Source organism: Indicator indicator, chromosome 12 (genome assembly GCF_027791375.1).
Source record: "Indicator indicator isolate 239-I01 chromosome 12, UM_Iind_1.1, whole genome shotgun sequence".
NCBI lineage: Eukaryota > Metazoa > Chordata > Aves > Piciformes > Indicatoridae > Indicator > Indicator indicator.
This window is the reverse complement of record NC_072021.1, coordinates 19,466,910-19,482,681: the sequence shown is the minus strand read 5'-3', so window position 1 is coordinate 19,482,681 and position 15,772 is coordinate 19,466,910. Positions and strand designations below refer to the sequence as shown.

At 38.4% G+C, this 15,772-nt stretch overlaps 1 protein-coding gene across 1 annotated transcript in view; it reads left to right on the top strand.

Annotated features, from left to right (window-relative positions):
* Positions 1-14,122, top strand: part of FAM135B (family with sequence similarity 135 member B) — a 114,817-nt gene extending 100,695 nt beyond the window's left edge. Inside the window, exons 12-19 of the mRNA XM_054385361.1 lie at positions 363-2,403; positions 4,704-4,870; positions 6,497-6,588; positions 9,251-9,348; positions 9,701-9,852; positions 10,639-10,749; positions 12,425-12,538; positions 13,917-14,122. Of these exons, the coding sequence (XP_054241336.1) occupies positions 363-2,403; positions 4,704-4,870; positions 6,497-6,588; positions 9,251-9,348; positions 9,701-9,852; positions 10,639-10,749; positions 12,425-12,538; positions 13,917-14,122 (2,981 nt within the window). The remainder of the gene's footprint in view (positions 1-362; positions 2,404-4,703; positions 4,871-6,496; positions 6,589-9,250; positions 9,349-9,700; positions 9,853-10,638; positions 10,750-12,424; positions 12,539-13,916) is intronic.
* The last annotated feature ends 1,650 nt before the right edge of the window (positions 14,123-15,772 follow it).

Sequence of the window (15,772 nt, the reverse complement as noted above, 5' to 3'; positions counted from 1 at the left end):
TGGCAGCAATAAAAAGAAATGTTGGTTTTGGTTTGCTTGCTTACACTGTAAAAACTATCAGTTTAGTTAATTATACTGAGGAAAGCATATTTTATATTGTTTTCTTTTGCCTAGCTACAATTGTTTAGTAAGTGTGATTCTAGTTAAATGTACTCTGGCATTTGTGTTTATATACTTCATGCATAATCTATATAAGATAAATATATATAATTTTGTAGCCCTTAAAATTACTTTTCAAAGTCCCACATCACTTGGATGTAATTTGTCGTGCTTTTGCAGATACTATATCTTTTTTATATATATACATACATATATATATATATATATATATATAATTTTTTTTTCCTATATCCTTCTTTCAGATCAGAATTTGGAAGTTTTCCCAGATTTTGAGGTTCCTGCAAATACTCAAATAGATATGAGAGACGACAATGAAGATATTGCATCAAATGATGCCATGGCAGTAATGAAAGGAGACTGTGGGAAAGGTACTCTGCTAATACACACAGACAGGATAAATAGGAATCCTTCCTGCATTTACAGTGGTAATGAAGGTGCTGCTTATACAGATAAGAGTTTAAACCAGAATTCCATCTCTCAGGTATGTACAGAGAACAAAGAAGGCCAAAGGAAATCTGAAAATATTTTTGTTTCAAGCAAGGAAACTACTTCAGACTCAGAGCCACGCAAAACAGAACACACATCAGAAGACTTTAAGGCATCCAAGGAATTTTTATTAAAAGACAATAGCCTTGTTGCAGATGCTATACATGGAGATATGAAACCTAGCAATAAGGATTCAGACAGAATTGAGCCTGTGTTAATTGTCAGTGCTCAGCATGAGTTTGGAGCATGTGGAACTCACAGTTTGGAAGACAGGACTGAAATGCATAAAGTAGATGAATCTAGTCATCTTGAGAATAATTTCACATTGCGTGGTCTTGCACTGAATGAGTTAACCAGTCTGGAAAAAACAGGAGATACAGACACCAAGGCTCTCCTCCCTGTTTTGAAAGCATTAACCACACACAGCTTACGAAGTGAGGAGTGTGAAGAAATTACTCTGACGTCAGGGGTCATAAAAAGATCCTCCTCTCTAATATCTGATTCAGGCATTGAAAGTGAACCAAGTTCAGTGGCATGGTCTGATGCTCGTAGCCGGGCACTGGAGCTGCCCAGCGACAGAGAGATCCTGCACCACTTGGTACGAAGGCACGCAATCCACCGAAATTCGCTGGAGGGTGGCCACACAGAAAGCAACACCAGCTTGCCTAGTGGAATTCAAGCATCACTCACATCCATCAGCTCTTTGCCCTTTGAGGAAGACGAGAGGGAAGTGGAGCTTACCAAACTGACGAAATCTGTCTCAGCTCCACAGATCAGTAGCCCCGAAGAGCCTGCAGAGGAGGTAGATCTATCCAAACACAGTGAAGTGACCTCAGGAGGTCCAGGAGGAAAATTGGAAATTTGCACAGAAGCAAAGGGAGGAGATGGGAAATTCATTGTGGATTTTTCTGAGTGTCAAATTACAGCTGAAAGCAGAGAATTAGACTCAAAAGGACGAGCCAAACCATCCATCAAACACAGTAGTAGTAACACTGAGTTAAAAGGGGAAGAGGAGAAGGATGGTTTTTCGGAGGCTTTCTGTAGTATGAAAAATGCAAGACCATCCATTTGTCCAAATCAGCTCAAAGAGACTGTTTCTGAATGCCAGTCACTGGAGAACAATGTTGAATGCAGCTTAAAACCACCAAGGGCTTGTAATTACTTAGACAAAAATATACATAAGTTTGATACATGCCTTGAAGATCCAAAGAATAAACTTAATCCAGAGACTTTAATATCACAAGGCTTTTATTCCAACAGCAGAAATTCAGAAGAGAGTTCCTCACAAAACATAAAACAGGTACCAGAATTCTGTTATCCTGTTCCTGCTCCTTCAGAGACCTCAACTGAATTTGGCTCAGTGCAAGGAGAGTGTGGTAGTTCTCTTGCTGATGAGAGCCCAGCAGTGTATGCAGAAATGCAGGGGTTACAAGAAATTGAGCTCAATGACCCACCTGCTTTGCCAGACCCTGCTGCAGGATCCTACCAGGCTGAATATCCTCAGGAACTCAAGAGCCAGGAGCAGGAAGTTGCAGCTAATGGCACTGGGTTTTCTTTGGTAACGACAGAGGGAGTAGCCCTGGAAAGCAGAAAGGCTGTTGATGTGGTTAACCTGTCTGTCTCTTGCACAGCCACTTGTCTTCCCTTTTCTTCTGTGCTAAAAGAGACCCCTGCTATGGTTGGCTCCTCTGCAAAGCAGGCTTCATTTCCCATCACACGCCAGCCTCTGGGCTCTTTTGGAGTTGTGTCTTCTAGTTCAAACGAGATGGATGAAGAGACCAATGAAAGGATGTTGAAGTAAGAATATCTAATTACCTTCCTCATTAAAGTTACTGTAAAGTCAAGAGACCCTGACAAAGTTCAGGGCCCTCATACAGTAAAAGCATACTGTGAGCTTGTGTTCAGAGACAGTCACTGCCTGAGGAATTATTCAGTGTATATATAATTCAGTGTATACAGAACTAATCCAAACAGACAAATGGCTTATATAGAATAAATAAGCACAGAGACACTGAAATTGTCAATGATATTAGGTCCTTATGCCTTATGAAAAAGAGCAGGATTTAAAGGTCTAAATAATCTTTAGGATTTGGCTCTCCATAAAGTCAGAGATACTCAGACTTGAATATTGATCCCAGATAGTTTGCCATGGAAATTCCATAACTTGGTTTTCTGCTGCAATGATTGCACTTATTAGCTAAACTATGAAACAGAAGCACAGACTGGCTGGTAGGGTCTCGTCTTCAACTTCTCAAACAGGAAAAATGAGAGAATTGACATCCTGGGTAGATGGAAAAGAGGTGGATTTTGTTGTTGGGGTTTTGTTTTTTTTCTTTTTCCTATGGAAAAAAATGCCCCATTGTGGCCTTGCTGCCACAGTGGCCCCTTTGACAGACTAACACACTAGTACATGTATGCTTCTGTTACATTTTATGGCTCTGCTGTGCTGAGGTAAAACACTAGGGTGGGAATTTCCCAATTCATTCATCTGCCTAGAATCTTGGCTCTTTACATGTATGTGCATTTGAGATCCAAAGCTTTATTTTTATTTTTTTAAAAAGCATTTTGAGGTTTGTTTTATGGACCCTGCTGTAAATCTGGCTTAGTCCATGTAGTCTGTTCCTTCTTTGTGAAGAAAAATATTTAAGCATATATTCATACACATGAATCCAGAGCCTCCAGGTCCATGGCTCTAATGATAGATCTCTTTGTTCTCATGTCCCTTTAAAGTCAGTTGGGTTAATGTAATTAATTGTTCACCATTATATTAAGTGACCTTAAGCTATCTCCAGGCTTCAAAGGGTGCCCAAGGCTTGGATAGGTGGATGCCTTGCTGTGTAAAACTGGATGGATGTCCAGGCCCAAAGAGTGGGGGTGAATGGAGTTAAATCCAGATGGTGACCAGCCATTAGTGGGGTTTCCCAGTGCTCAGTAGTGGAGCCAGTCTTGTTTAATATCTTTTTAATGATCTGGGCAAGGGGGTTGTGTGCATGTCCAGTAAGTTTGTAGATGACTGAGTAGAAGTTGATCTGATTGAAAGCAGAAAGGCTCTACGGAGGGATCTGGATAGGCTGGATCAATGGGCTGAGGTCAATTGTATGAGGTTTAACAAGGCCAAGTACTGGGTCCTGCATGTGGGTCACAACAGTGCTACAGACTTGGAGCAGAGTGGCTGGAAAGATGCCCAGCAGTAAAGGACCAGGGTGCATTGATAGACAGCCATCAGAACATGAGCCAGCAGTGTGCCCGTGTGGCCAAGAAGGCCAACAGTATCCTGGCCTAGTGTGACCAGCAGGAGTAGGGAAGTAATTAACCCCTTATACTTGGCACTGCTGAAGCTACACCTCAAATGCTGTGTTCATTTTTGGGCCCCTCAATACAAGAAGGACATTAGGCTGCTGAAGCACGTCCAGAGAAGAGCTACAAAGATGTTGAAGAGCCTGGAGAACAAGTCTTATGAGGAGCAACTGAGGGAACTGGGATTGTTTATCCTGGACAAAAGGAGTCTGAGGGGGGACCTTATTGCTGTCTGTAACTACCTGAACAGATGTTGGAATGAGGTGGATGTTGGTCTCTTCTCCCTGGTATCAGGTGATAGAAAAAAAGAGGAAATGGATGCAAATTGCACCAGCAGATTTTTAGTTTGGATATTAGGAAAAATGTCTTTACTGAAAGAGTGGTCTGGCATTGAAATAGGCTGCCCTAAAAATACATTTGTTACTAGCTAAGTGATAACATTTTGCATTTCAGTATCTACAAGTCTGATGATGTTGTTAGCATGCAAAATTTTCCATTCTGTATCTTAGTTTCCTTCTTATGGACTACCAGAAAAATATTTTTATGAATCATTCATTCCTCTGGCACGAGTGAGGTGCTAACAGGCTTTAGCTATTCCCTATATGTATCAAAAATCACTCAGAAATAGATTTAATTTTCTTCCTTGCATCCTGATTTTTTGCAATCAGAATAGATAAAGAATAGTATGCAGGTCTCTACTGGAAAGTTTCAAACATAATTTCTTGAAAATACCACCTTCCTCATTTGTAGTTTGTTTTTGAGCACCCAGTTCTATTGTGATTAATTAATGTATTCTCCAGTTTTTATCAGGCCAAAGAAAAATTTAAAAAAGAAATGAAGATTGAAGGATTTCTGTACAGTGACTTATCTGTACTAGCTTCTGATATCCCATATTTTCCACCAGAGGAAGAGGAGGAAAATTTGGAAGATGGAATTCACCTGGTTGTCTGTGTCCATGGATTGGATGGTAAGACCAAGAGGAATTTTTGGTGTAAACAAAAAAAAGGGGCAGATGTTCAGCAGGTGTGAGAGTCTAAGGAAAGTATTTGTCTTTCCTAAGTATTCAGTTCTTATTATGTTATTCAGTCCATTATAATGAAGGATCCAGGAGAATATTAAATATTTACTTGAAGAAATGGATGTTGCAACTTTTTTTTTGGTTGTAGTTTAAACAGAATTCTACACCAAAGGACATCAGAACTGTGTAAAGGAGGAGTGCATTGCAGTAACTCTTTTTGTCTTTCCACAGATGCTTGGTTGTTTTGCAGTATGTCTCCAGGGAGTAAACATTATTTAAATCCAATATTGTTATGGGGTAGATAGTGGGCTGTTTTAAAAAGTGTAAAAACAGAAATCATTATTCATTGCAGAGGATGCATGGCTTGGAATTTGTTACACATATGCTTTCTAAGCAGACAACAGATATGTTAAATTTAAAACTCTTGAAAAATTGTCTGTATTAATGAAAGAGGTGTAGATACTAATCTTGAAATTACAAAGGAGACATAGAGACTGAAATCTCAGGCATTCTCAGAAAGGTGGAAAACAAACACTTGTTGTCTTGACCATTTGCCATTCAGTAACTCATTGGAAGCAATGTCCTTCTCACAAGGTAGATGTACTGCCTTTAAAAAAACCAAACAAAACCACCACTACTACCAATAAAACCACAAAAAAACCCCAACCCTAAACATTTCAGAAGACTTCCAACCTTCCAAGTATGGAGCAAGGCATCTCACAAAGTATTAGGAGCCTGACATGTTTCAGCTCTATCTCTAGTTGTGTATGCACAGAAGCAGACTCCTCTACAACTGAAGGTACAGCCAGAAAGGCCCTTGGCATGTCTTTCAATGCATGATCCTATGTGTAGTGAGATGTCTTAATAGCACTTAGCAAAAGCTCTCTGATGTCAAGGTTTACAGGAAGCTGAATGTATTAAACTGACTCTATTAATTAATGTTTATGTTGAATTGCATCTCATAAAGTATCATTTTGTGCTGGTTTGGGGCCAGACAGATGCTCTCTTGCCCCGAAAGGGACAAGAGAATGAGACTCACACAAACGGATTGGAGAGTGATGGAAAGTTTAAATGGAAAAGCAATTGGTGAAGATACAGAGAACTACAAGCTACAAAGCATAGTGACAAAGAGTATCCCAAAGCGTACAGAACCCCTCACAGAATTCCCAAAAGCTTCCCAATCCTTCCCTTCTTCCCACCTGAGGGTAAACCCAAACCCCCCCAGGGCTCTTTCTTCCCCCTCCCGCTGCTAGGCAAGTCTCAGGCTGGCCAGGTCTGAGACTGCCCCCCCCTCCATTCTCCTCCTGGCATTAGGCCTAGACAGGCCTAAGAGGCCTTGAGGATACTCCCCCGGCATTACCCGATAAGAGAGGACATCTCCCGTGGGAGCAGAGAGGGAAGAAAGAGGAAGAGAATGACTTTGCAGATGGCCTTATAGGGTGCAGGATTTATGGGTAGAAATACGTCTTTTCCTGTGTCCACCCCTGTGGGTGGGCACCCAGGACACCAGAGGTGTATCTCATGCGGCAGTGGCAGGGGGCCACCCAGCCTAAACTGCCACACATTTATTTCTAGGTAACAGTGCAGATCTGCGACTGGTGAAGACTTTTATAGAACTGGGACTCCCTGGTGGAAAACTGGACTTCCTAATGTCTGAAAGAAATCAGGTAATACAAAGTTAATTTCTGTCTTCCTTTAGATCTGCTACAAGCTGTTGACACATTGAAATAGGGCCTTCAGGCAAAGCCTTTTCACTAGTTGAATGAAGCAAAAGCACTGGGGAATCCTGGGAATTTAATGTAGCATCTAGGGCACAGACCTGGTCTTGTCCCTATCTAATTTCATAGGATGTTCAAACCCATCAGAAAAGATTCCTGGCTTTAAAACTAAAGAAACTAAAGGCAATTATATTAGCACATATAGTAGAGAAAATAATTCATTTTGTCAGTTTGCAGACTTAGCATCCAAGTGCCTGTGCCTGTTGAATGCCAGGCAACACAGCACTGATCTAAAGCAGCAGGTTTAGTGATGTTAAATTCTCTGGAGGATGTGCAACATCCAGCAGGTGCCATCAGCTTCCTCTGTTGCGTTATCCATTGCTTCTTCTTTTGCTGTTTTTGAGAGATTTATCTCCTGTAATGATAAAGAAATGTCTTCCAGAAAAAATGCATTGCTTCTCTGGCCAGAGAAACAGAAATTAATTCTGTGCTTTGCTCTGCAATGAACCTATATTTATACACAGAAGCCTAACTTTCTGCACAAGATCAAGATTTCCAGTGCCCAGTCAGAAATATTATTCTGATTTATGAGCAGTTGAAAATCTTGAGTAGAAATTTTCCAACCTTCTTCGTTCAACAGCTTTTATATTTTGAAATGTCCAGTTGGTGTTAGTCTGTGAACTTGCACTTTCCAGTGCATATGTCTCTCAGCAGCAGACCTGCATGGTAAACATAATCAATATGAAAACAATGAGGACATCACTTCAGACTGGCACCAAAACCTCTTTTCTTGTTTTCAGAGAGTGAAATATCTTGCATCATCTCTATTTAATGTTACTCAGAGCCCACAGTGGGAACTTCTGTTACAGTTTGGGAAGGTGAGGAAGTTCCCATGGCACTGGAAATGATACCTGCATGCTGAAAAGCATCATATCACTCTTTTTTCCCCTGATCTGAGAACCACAGTCAAAATGTCCCAAGAAATCAGTCATTTACCTGAAGTTGGCCTTATAGAGAAAAACGTAAATCACTTTGTTTAAGCATTCATTTGTGACATATTTGACAAGCTCAAACAGTCTGAGATGATACTTAAGTATGGAGCTATAACAAGGTGAAATATGACGCTTGATGTGTTTTGTTTATGATTAATGTTCAGACTGATATTCTTCCACTTTTAAACAACCTGAAATATTTGAGATAATGAGCCTAGAAGGAAATCATTAATTATCAATGCAGACAAAACAAACAGGAGGATGGTTAGTGGACTGTTTATAGTTTATGAGAGCATTTATTATAAGGCTGTGCTGCAAAGTGAATGTGCTCATGTTTTCCTTTGCAAGAGCTGCAATTAGCAAGATGAGTTGTGTCACAAAAGCATTAATTACTGATATGTCTGCTCTGAATAGCTGTTCCAACATTTGATGATTGTTTTTGTGGCATATCATTAGTTATGAATTTGATTTAGAGTCCTGTTGGATTGCCAAATGACACGGTTGTGAACAAGATGTGCCTGCAATTGTATAGACTGGACAAGATATTGGTTTTAGTGTATCACAACTGGCAGTACAATTTTTTTCTTTGTAGTAGTCATTTAGTAGTCATGAGGTCTTGGGTGACAAGTTGGACTTTGATGAACCTTGAGGTCTTTTCCAATCTTATTGATTCTGTGATTCTGTGATTTTCTTACTGAAAACTGTAGAGTAACAAACACAAAGTATTTAATCAAGATGGTCAAGTATTTTGTGATTATGTCCTTAGTATCAGGATAACCCATGTGTCAGTGTATAATGCTGTAAACTGTTTTATCCCAGCAACCTGTTAGATTCTATATGCCAAAAGCTTTTCTTCTGTGTGCAGTGTGGTATCTAGAGTGTCCGAGCATTACCAGTTCTTACCAGAGTCAAGTCAAGCTGTTTGAAGATCATACTTGTGACTCTAGAATCACTCAGCCTAATGTTGTTAATGTTACTATTAATAAGTTGTAGGCCTGGGTTTATCCCATCATGACACATGCCAAAGTTAGAGGCATGGTTGGCAGAGAGAGAGCAGCAATCACGGGAAGTAATTTAAGCTCTTTCAAATATGAATTGTCTCCTGGAGTTTCTTTTTTCTATGTCTTATGAAATGTAAGGTTATTCTGGTACTAACTTGAAATCTCAGGCTGTGTTCTTGAAGCTAAAGGACACAGTATAGGATCAAAGAGATCCTGTGCCAAAAAGTTTTACCTTACCTGAGAGGTCACTGAAGAAAATGAATTTCTACATGGGCTTTGAGGATTGCTGTATGACCAACAGTGATCCATGGTATTGTTGCTGTTGATAATATGTAAGAAAAAAAAAAGCAAAACTTGTCTTCAGTAACTTTGCAATATTTTCTGGAAGCTATTTGCTAATAAATTGTAAGTTAAACTTCCTGACTGTTTTCAGAACAGAATTTCAGTTTTTAGATGACCTGGAGATTGAGAAAAATCCCCTCCTCTCTCCACTTGAGCATGTGTTAAAGAAATTGGATTGGTTATTACACCTCTACTTGCATTTTACTTCAAAAATAACATGAGTCTGCCACATGTGCAATATATTATAATTCATCAGATGATTCAATTTTTCACCAGACTGATACTTTTGCTGATTTTGATACAATGACTGACCGTTTATTGGATGAAATTATTCAGCATATCCAGTTGTACAACCTCTCCATATCCCGAATAAGGTAAGTATTCTGATAGTTAATTGTCTGTAACTGTTTGAGTTATATGAACAACATTTGGTGAAATTAGTTCTTCCAAATCTGCCCCATGTCAAAAGCCATTGAATCACTAAGATTAATTTTTACATTATTGTAGATGGAAGAGTAGCTACTAGGCTGAAAAATGTGTGAAACGGTAACTAAAGGATTTTACCTGAAACCCTGACAGATTCCCTTCAAGAACAGTTAGTGTTACCCTTATGTTTAATTTAAATGAGGCACTGATTTTTTGTGTGTGTGGCTTTTTTTTTTTTTTTTTGGCGTTTATTTGTTTGGGTTTTTTGTTTTGTTAATATATTTCTTTCTTTCTCAATAGTTTTATTGGACATTCCCTTGGTAATGTCATCATCAGATCTGTACTAACTCGCCCCAGGTTTCGCTATTACCTCAACAAATTACACACCTTTCTGTCCCTCTCTGGGCCTCACCTGGGAACCCTTTACAACAACAGTACTTTGGTTAGTACAGGTAAGAGTTGACCAGAAAGCCATGACTGGCTGCAGTCCGTGGCATGAGAGAGCAATATATGGAGGTAGCAATAAATCCTAAAATGACTTGTACATTAAAGTTGCAGAAAATATTTGCTGAAGACTTCAAAGACACAAAGAAAAAAAAATGCAATTCAGTATCTGCATCCAGCACAACGCTCCCTAGAGAACCCAAGGATGTGAAGCAGTCAGAGACAACCTTGCTTCCCCTGCAGTCTTCTACTTCTTTCTATACAGCCAGTAAAAAGAGGGTTCTTTTAACCAAGGCTGAAGGGTACCAAGGCTGAAGAAGTGTCCATCTCCAAGGAACTTAGAGTTCTATGGGAAAGGAATGTCCCATAGTTCAGCCTTCCTGAGCGTTTATGCCACCATGGCATAGAACTGCAGAATAGTATGAATTGAAAGGAAGCTTTAAAAGCCATCTAGTCCAGTCCCTCATGCAATGAGCAGGGCCGTCTTTAACTAGATCAGGTTAGTCAGAGCTCTGTCCAATCTGACCTTGAGTGTTTCCAAGGATAGGATTTCTACCATCTCTCTGAGCACCATGTGCCAGTGTTCCACCACCCTCATTATAAAAACCTTCTTCCTCATATCTAGTCAAAATCTGCCAGTGAGCTCCTCAGATTTTTCTGCCTATTGATTAGCAATATCAGAAGAAGGAAAGACACATTGAGTTACAGTGCTACCCCAACTTCAGGCACATCTTTAATCCTTTTGGCTAATAAATAGCAAACAGGATTAAAATATGCATCAATTTTCATTCCAGGTCTATGGCTCATGCAGAAGCTGAAAAAGTCAGGGTCACTTTTGCAACTGACCTTCAGGGACAATGCAGATCTGCGCAAGTGTTTCCTTTATCAGCTCAGCCAAAAAACGGGTGAGCGGGGCTTGATGTGGCTGTGTAAATATCAAGTGCTATTCCAGAGCATTGTGTTGGGTTACTTTGTACTCCAGGAAGTAAAGGAATTTCCATTTTGTTAATAACCTTTCTTTAATCTCTGTCTAAAGCCTCTGTCTAAATATCTATTTAGTGCATGCATTTTTTCTGTATCAGTTATCGATTAATATATTTGCCAGTTAACACCAAGTAAGACTTTAATGCTGTAGTAAATATGCACCTGAGTTTCTGAAAGCAAGAGATACCACTCTTGACAGGCCACTGATGCTTAATTTGTGCTACTACATGAAAACTGTGTTTCTTTTTTTTTTTTTTTTTCTTTTCCTTTAAGTTTAACATCTTTTGTTTCTAGGAAATATGCTTTTCTGAGATGAAAAGCAAATTTTCTGTTTTCATGTCTGTTGTGCCACCTTTGTACTACAAGGAGACATATGGACTCACACCAGAAAAAAAAAGTCTAAATAGAGATATTTTTACCTCTTCCTTGATCCATCATAAAGAAAAATGAAATAAATCGGGTTTTATTAAGAAAAGAAGGCAACCATGAGCATTCTATTCAAGCAAATGTTTTCTTTTAAGAGTTATTTTTAATAATGTGTGTGAGCAAACTGGTGCTAATTATATACTCACAAGGTCACTACTTGCATTTCATTTTTTTTCTCAAATTTTGGTACTTTGCTATGTTGACTATTATTTCTTAATTCTGACAGACAGATATGTTTTATAATTTTATGGACACAATACATGACATAATTAATTATGGTTAGCTGCTGTATCTTACCATTATTTGGATTTCCTTACTTGAATTTTGATTCCCTAGCTCTCATTTACGTGGAGTACAATTGATGTCTGCTCTACTGCTCTCGTGTTTGACTCAAACTGGGTCTACATAGGAAGCTCACATTGTAACTTCCCAAGCAAAGGATTCCCAAGTGTGTGTTGTCAGTCAAATCAACATCTCTTTTGTGTTAAGAATACTGTCTGGACTAGTAGACTAGATCATCTGTGTCCATTTCTCTACTTTTCAGCTGAATGTGGGTGATAGAGGACACAAGAAACTACAGTCAGGGCACACACGGGGAGTGTATTTCCACAGTCCATCAGTGGCCCATTGCCTTCAGGGAAGAGGGAGGATTCCTGGTTTCCAGTACACGTACTAGCAAAGTGCATTTATTAAGGACTGCTGAATGCAGGGACTGGATCCCAAAGCTCCTTCCACACTGATGTAGTAGTGTGGTATCATAGTGAAGCTGGTTCCACTTCCCCTTCCTCTCCATTTTGTTTGAAAATTGCAGAAATTTGTTGTGTAATCCCCAGTGGAGGATCAGTTATCCAAAACCACTCATTGATCATGGTGGAGCTGTACATGCATAAATATTTGCAAGATTAAAGTTTTGACCAAACACGTATTTTGAACAGATAGTTCTGACATACAATTAAGCTGTATGGGTGTTGACAAGTATCAAATAGTTCACAGAAGCACCAGAAATGGGTTTAAGTTATCATTAATCTTTGTAAGTTTGTGTTGCATGCTTTAATTATCTATTTTGCACTGTGAATTTTCAAAGTGTTTGAACACGAAGCAGTCATGCTGACACTGTATTTTCATCACTATGCATCACTGTAATAAATATATTTAATACATTTGCCACAGGTCTTCAGTACTTTAAAAATGTTGTGTTAGTGGCCTCACCTCAAGACAGATATGTACCTTTTCATTCAGCAAGAATAGAGATGTGCAAAAATGCACTTAAGGACAGACACACAGGTATGTTTAAGGTCCTTTCTATATTTACAAAGCTGTTGAGGAATTGTGTTTTTGTGTAGCTGAGGTGATTGCATTAGAAGAGTTTTTCATCAGCATGATGAAAACTCAGATGTTTATTTGATTAGGAATAAAGTGGTTTTTTTCCACAGAAAATTGCTGAAATCAATAGAAGAAGCTTTTCAAGAAGCACTTTGTCTGACAAAAACAAATTTCAATCAAGCCATAATCAAAGGTTTCTTGTTGATTCTTCCCCTTCCCTCTAATTTATGGTTTTTAAAGTAATGATAATATGACTAGCTCTTCACAATATTTTTCTGCAGTCTACTGATTTACCAGTATTGTCTGGGCTTTGTTTCACATAATGGAATTTCTCTCAGCACATCCAAAATCGGGGGGTTCTCCCTTTGTTTTCAATAGTGCTTGGATGATTGCCAGGCAATTTAAGGGACGGAACTAAAGTCATGTGGGTTTGTAATAAAATCTGTAAAGCACATGAGGATACACACCATCATAGGCTTAGCCCTCCTGTGAACTCAGGCTGTGTATTGCTCCAAGTATTGCCTTTGTTATTAGTAGTCTCCCTCCTTTATAAAACGCTTCATGGCTTCAGTTTGATACTGTTTAAAAAAATAATGTTCGGTGTCATTTCATACCCATTTCACTTATGTGATTACCTAGAAATGGAGGAATTGTTTTGGAAGTAGAAAGAGACAGCCAGGCCAAATAACCAACAAAATAATCTTTCTATCTAACCTAGCTCTTTCTATCTTACCTCAGACAGCAATTAAAAGGTAATTTACCAACATTCTATTCCAGTGGTTGTTTCTCAGGGAGATGTTTGATCTAGCAGGAGCTAGTTCTGCTCTCAAGATAGACTATTTATGAGTACAAATTTCCTGAGCCATTATTCCTCATGTTTAAATTCCTCAGCTCTCTGCATGATGTCCTTCCAGCGTAAGATTTCCCAGAGAAACCCAAATGGGCCTTTATGTCTTACCAGACTATTTTGCATTTGAATGCACAGGCAGTGTGAATCCAAGCCTCTTCCCCTGAAGGAAACAGGAGTGCTTCCTTCCACCACAGATGAAATGAAATGGCATGCTAAGAAATGAAATTGCATGCTAAGAAATGAAATTACATGCTAAGAAGTGTCCCACTCTTCATGATAGCAGCTTCAGCAGACCTCTTCAGAAGGCCAGTGCCTCCATTAGGTCACAATCCTGGCATTTGTCAGATCTTTTAAATGGACTGCTATTGCTTGTATTCTGACCTTACTTCCCTTTTCCTTCTCATTGTGACTGTAATTAAATGATACGGGAAGGAAAGAGGAGACCTGGCAGCTTTGGTATGTAAGTGTGACATCTAAACTCTTTTGCAGGTCCTGTTTATGCGGAAATGATTAACAACTTGCTTCAGCCTTTGGTTGGGGCAAAGGACTGCACTTTGATCAGGCACAACGTGTTCCATGCTCTGCCTAACACCGCCAACACATTGATAGGTCGAGCTGCCCACATTGCCGTGCTGGACTCTGAACTTTTCTTGGAGAAGTTTTTCCTCGTGGCAGGACTCAACTACTTCAAATAGTGCCTGAAGTATGGGGCAACAGAGGCAAAACTTTTCATTGGATGGAGGACAATTCCTCAGCCAAAAGAATACAGTCTTAGAAATGAGGTCAGGTGGGACTTTCAAACTCCATCTTCATTTCTGTTTCAGAGAACAAAGTGCTATGAATTTGATGCGGTCAAGCTTCCAAATATTGGTGCTTTTGGAAGAAATAAAAATTCCTCTTCAGTGTCCATGTTCTTTGTCCATATAAAGATATTAGCCGCTTCTGAAGTACAGAATCAGAATAATTAGGCTAATTCTCTAAATGTGATTCGACCGGTATGATTCCCATTTCTCCTAAATATTAACCCAGGAACTTGGCTGTCCTTGATTTAATGCTTATTTGCATATTAACAAAGCTATACATTTGTAGCACTTTTGGGATAGTTAACACAAGAGGAAACAAGCATATATGAACTCAGGTTAAAAACTTCTTTGTGATGAACTGAGAGGTCTGAAAAACATCTATGGAAGTTTTGATGTTTCTGTTTCTTGAAAGAAAATGTTTGTATGGTTATTACTGGTAATAATCTGGAAATGCATTCAAATGCAGGAAAGCAGTGAAATGTTTAACACAGGATGAAGAAATCTTGATATTTGTCTTTTATAAAGAAAAAAGAAAAGTATATATATTTAAAGTTAGGAAGAATTTTGTTCAAATCTGAAGCTGCCAAACCAAAAGGAGTTTATTGGATTTCTTGTAAAGTACCTGTGGCATCTGTTAATATTCCTTTTGTTTACATTTATAGAAGATCATTATCATGCTTGTTATAACCTTAGAGGTACAATTTTTAATTTCACATTTGTGTCTAAGTACATTTACTCTCCCACCCCTTTTTTTTAATTTATTGCTCTGATATGAAATTCAAAGTCTAGCCAGACATTAAAAAAAAAAATCAATCATATGAAAATAGCTGAAATAGGACGTGGTAAGGATTGTAGACAACTTTGTCTCCCTCTCAATATTCTACTAATGCTTTATTAATGTTCATTTGAAGTGCTATATACAGTCCTAATTATTGTATGGTTACAGATGGTTAAGACATTTAAAACAAAGAAATAATCCAAATTGTTTTTAAGGGTTGGGAAAAGAACTCATTTTTCACTTTTTTAGACTTTTTTTTTCCAATTTTCATTAAAATTTTTACACAAAGCTCTCAGATTTAAAGTGATAAATTTAAATATCTTTCTATACATTTTCATAACATTTTGATACATTTTCAATGTCACAGCAATTTTTTCAAAAAAAAAAAGGGAACAATTATTCACTTTTTTTTTTTTTTTGGAAGGCAGGCTATATTTTAATACAAATATAATTTGTTTAAAAACAGAACTGACCAGCGTTCTGTATCTTGTGACAAAAACTATTAAGAAATTACAAAGGTCAAGACTCTCGTCACTAAATTAAGATCAAGTTACTGGAGGTGTATGAAATAAGAGAATTAAGAAATGAAAACAAAAAATACCTCACAACAATAATGAAATATCTGTCCACACAAAAAAAGAAAACTTTTGTTGGTTTCGGTGTTCTCCCGGATAAATATAGTGGAAAACTTACACATAATTAATTCAAGAAAAGAGTTGTAAACAGACTACTAAAGATTGCTAAAGAACAAGGATGATTTGATA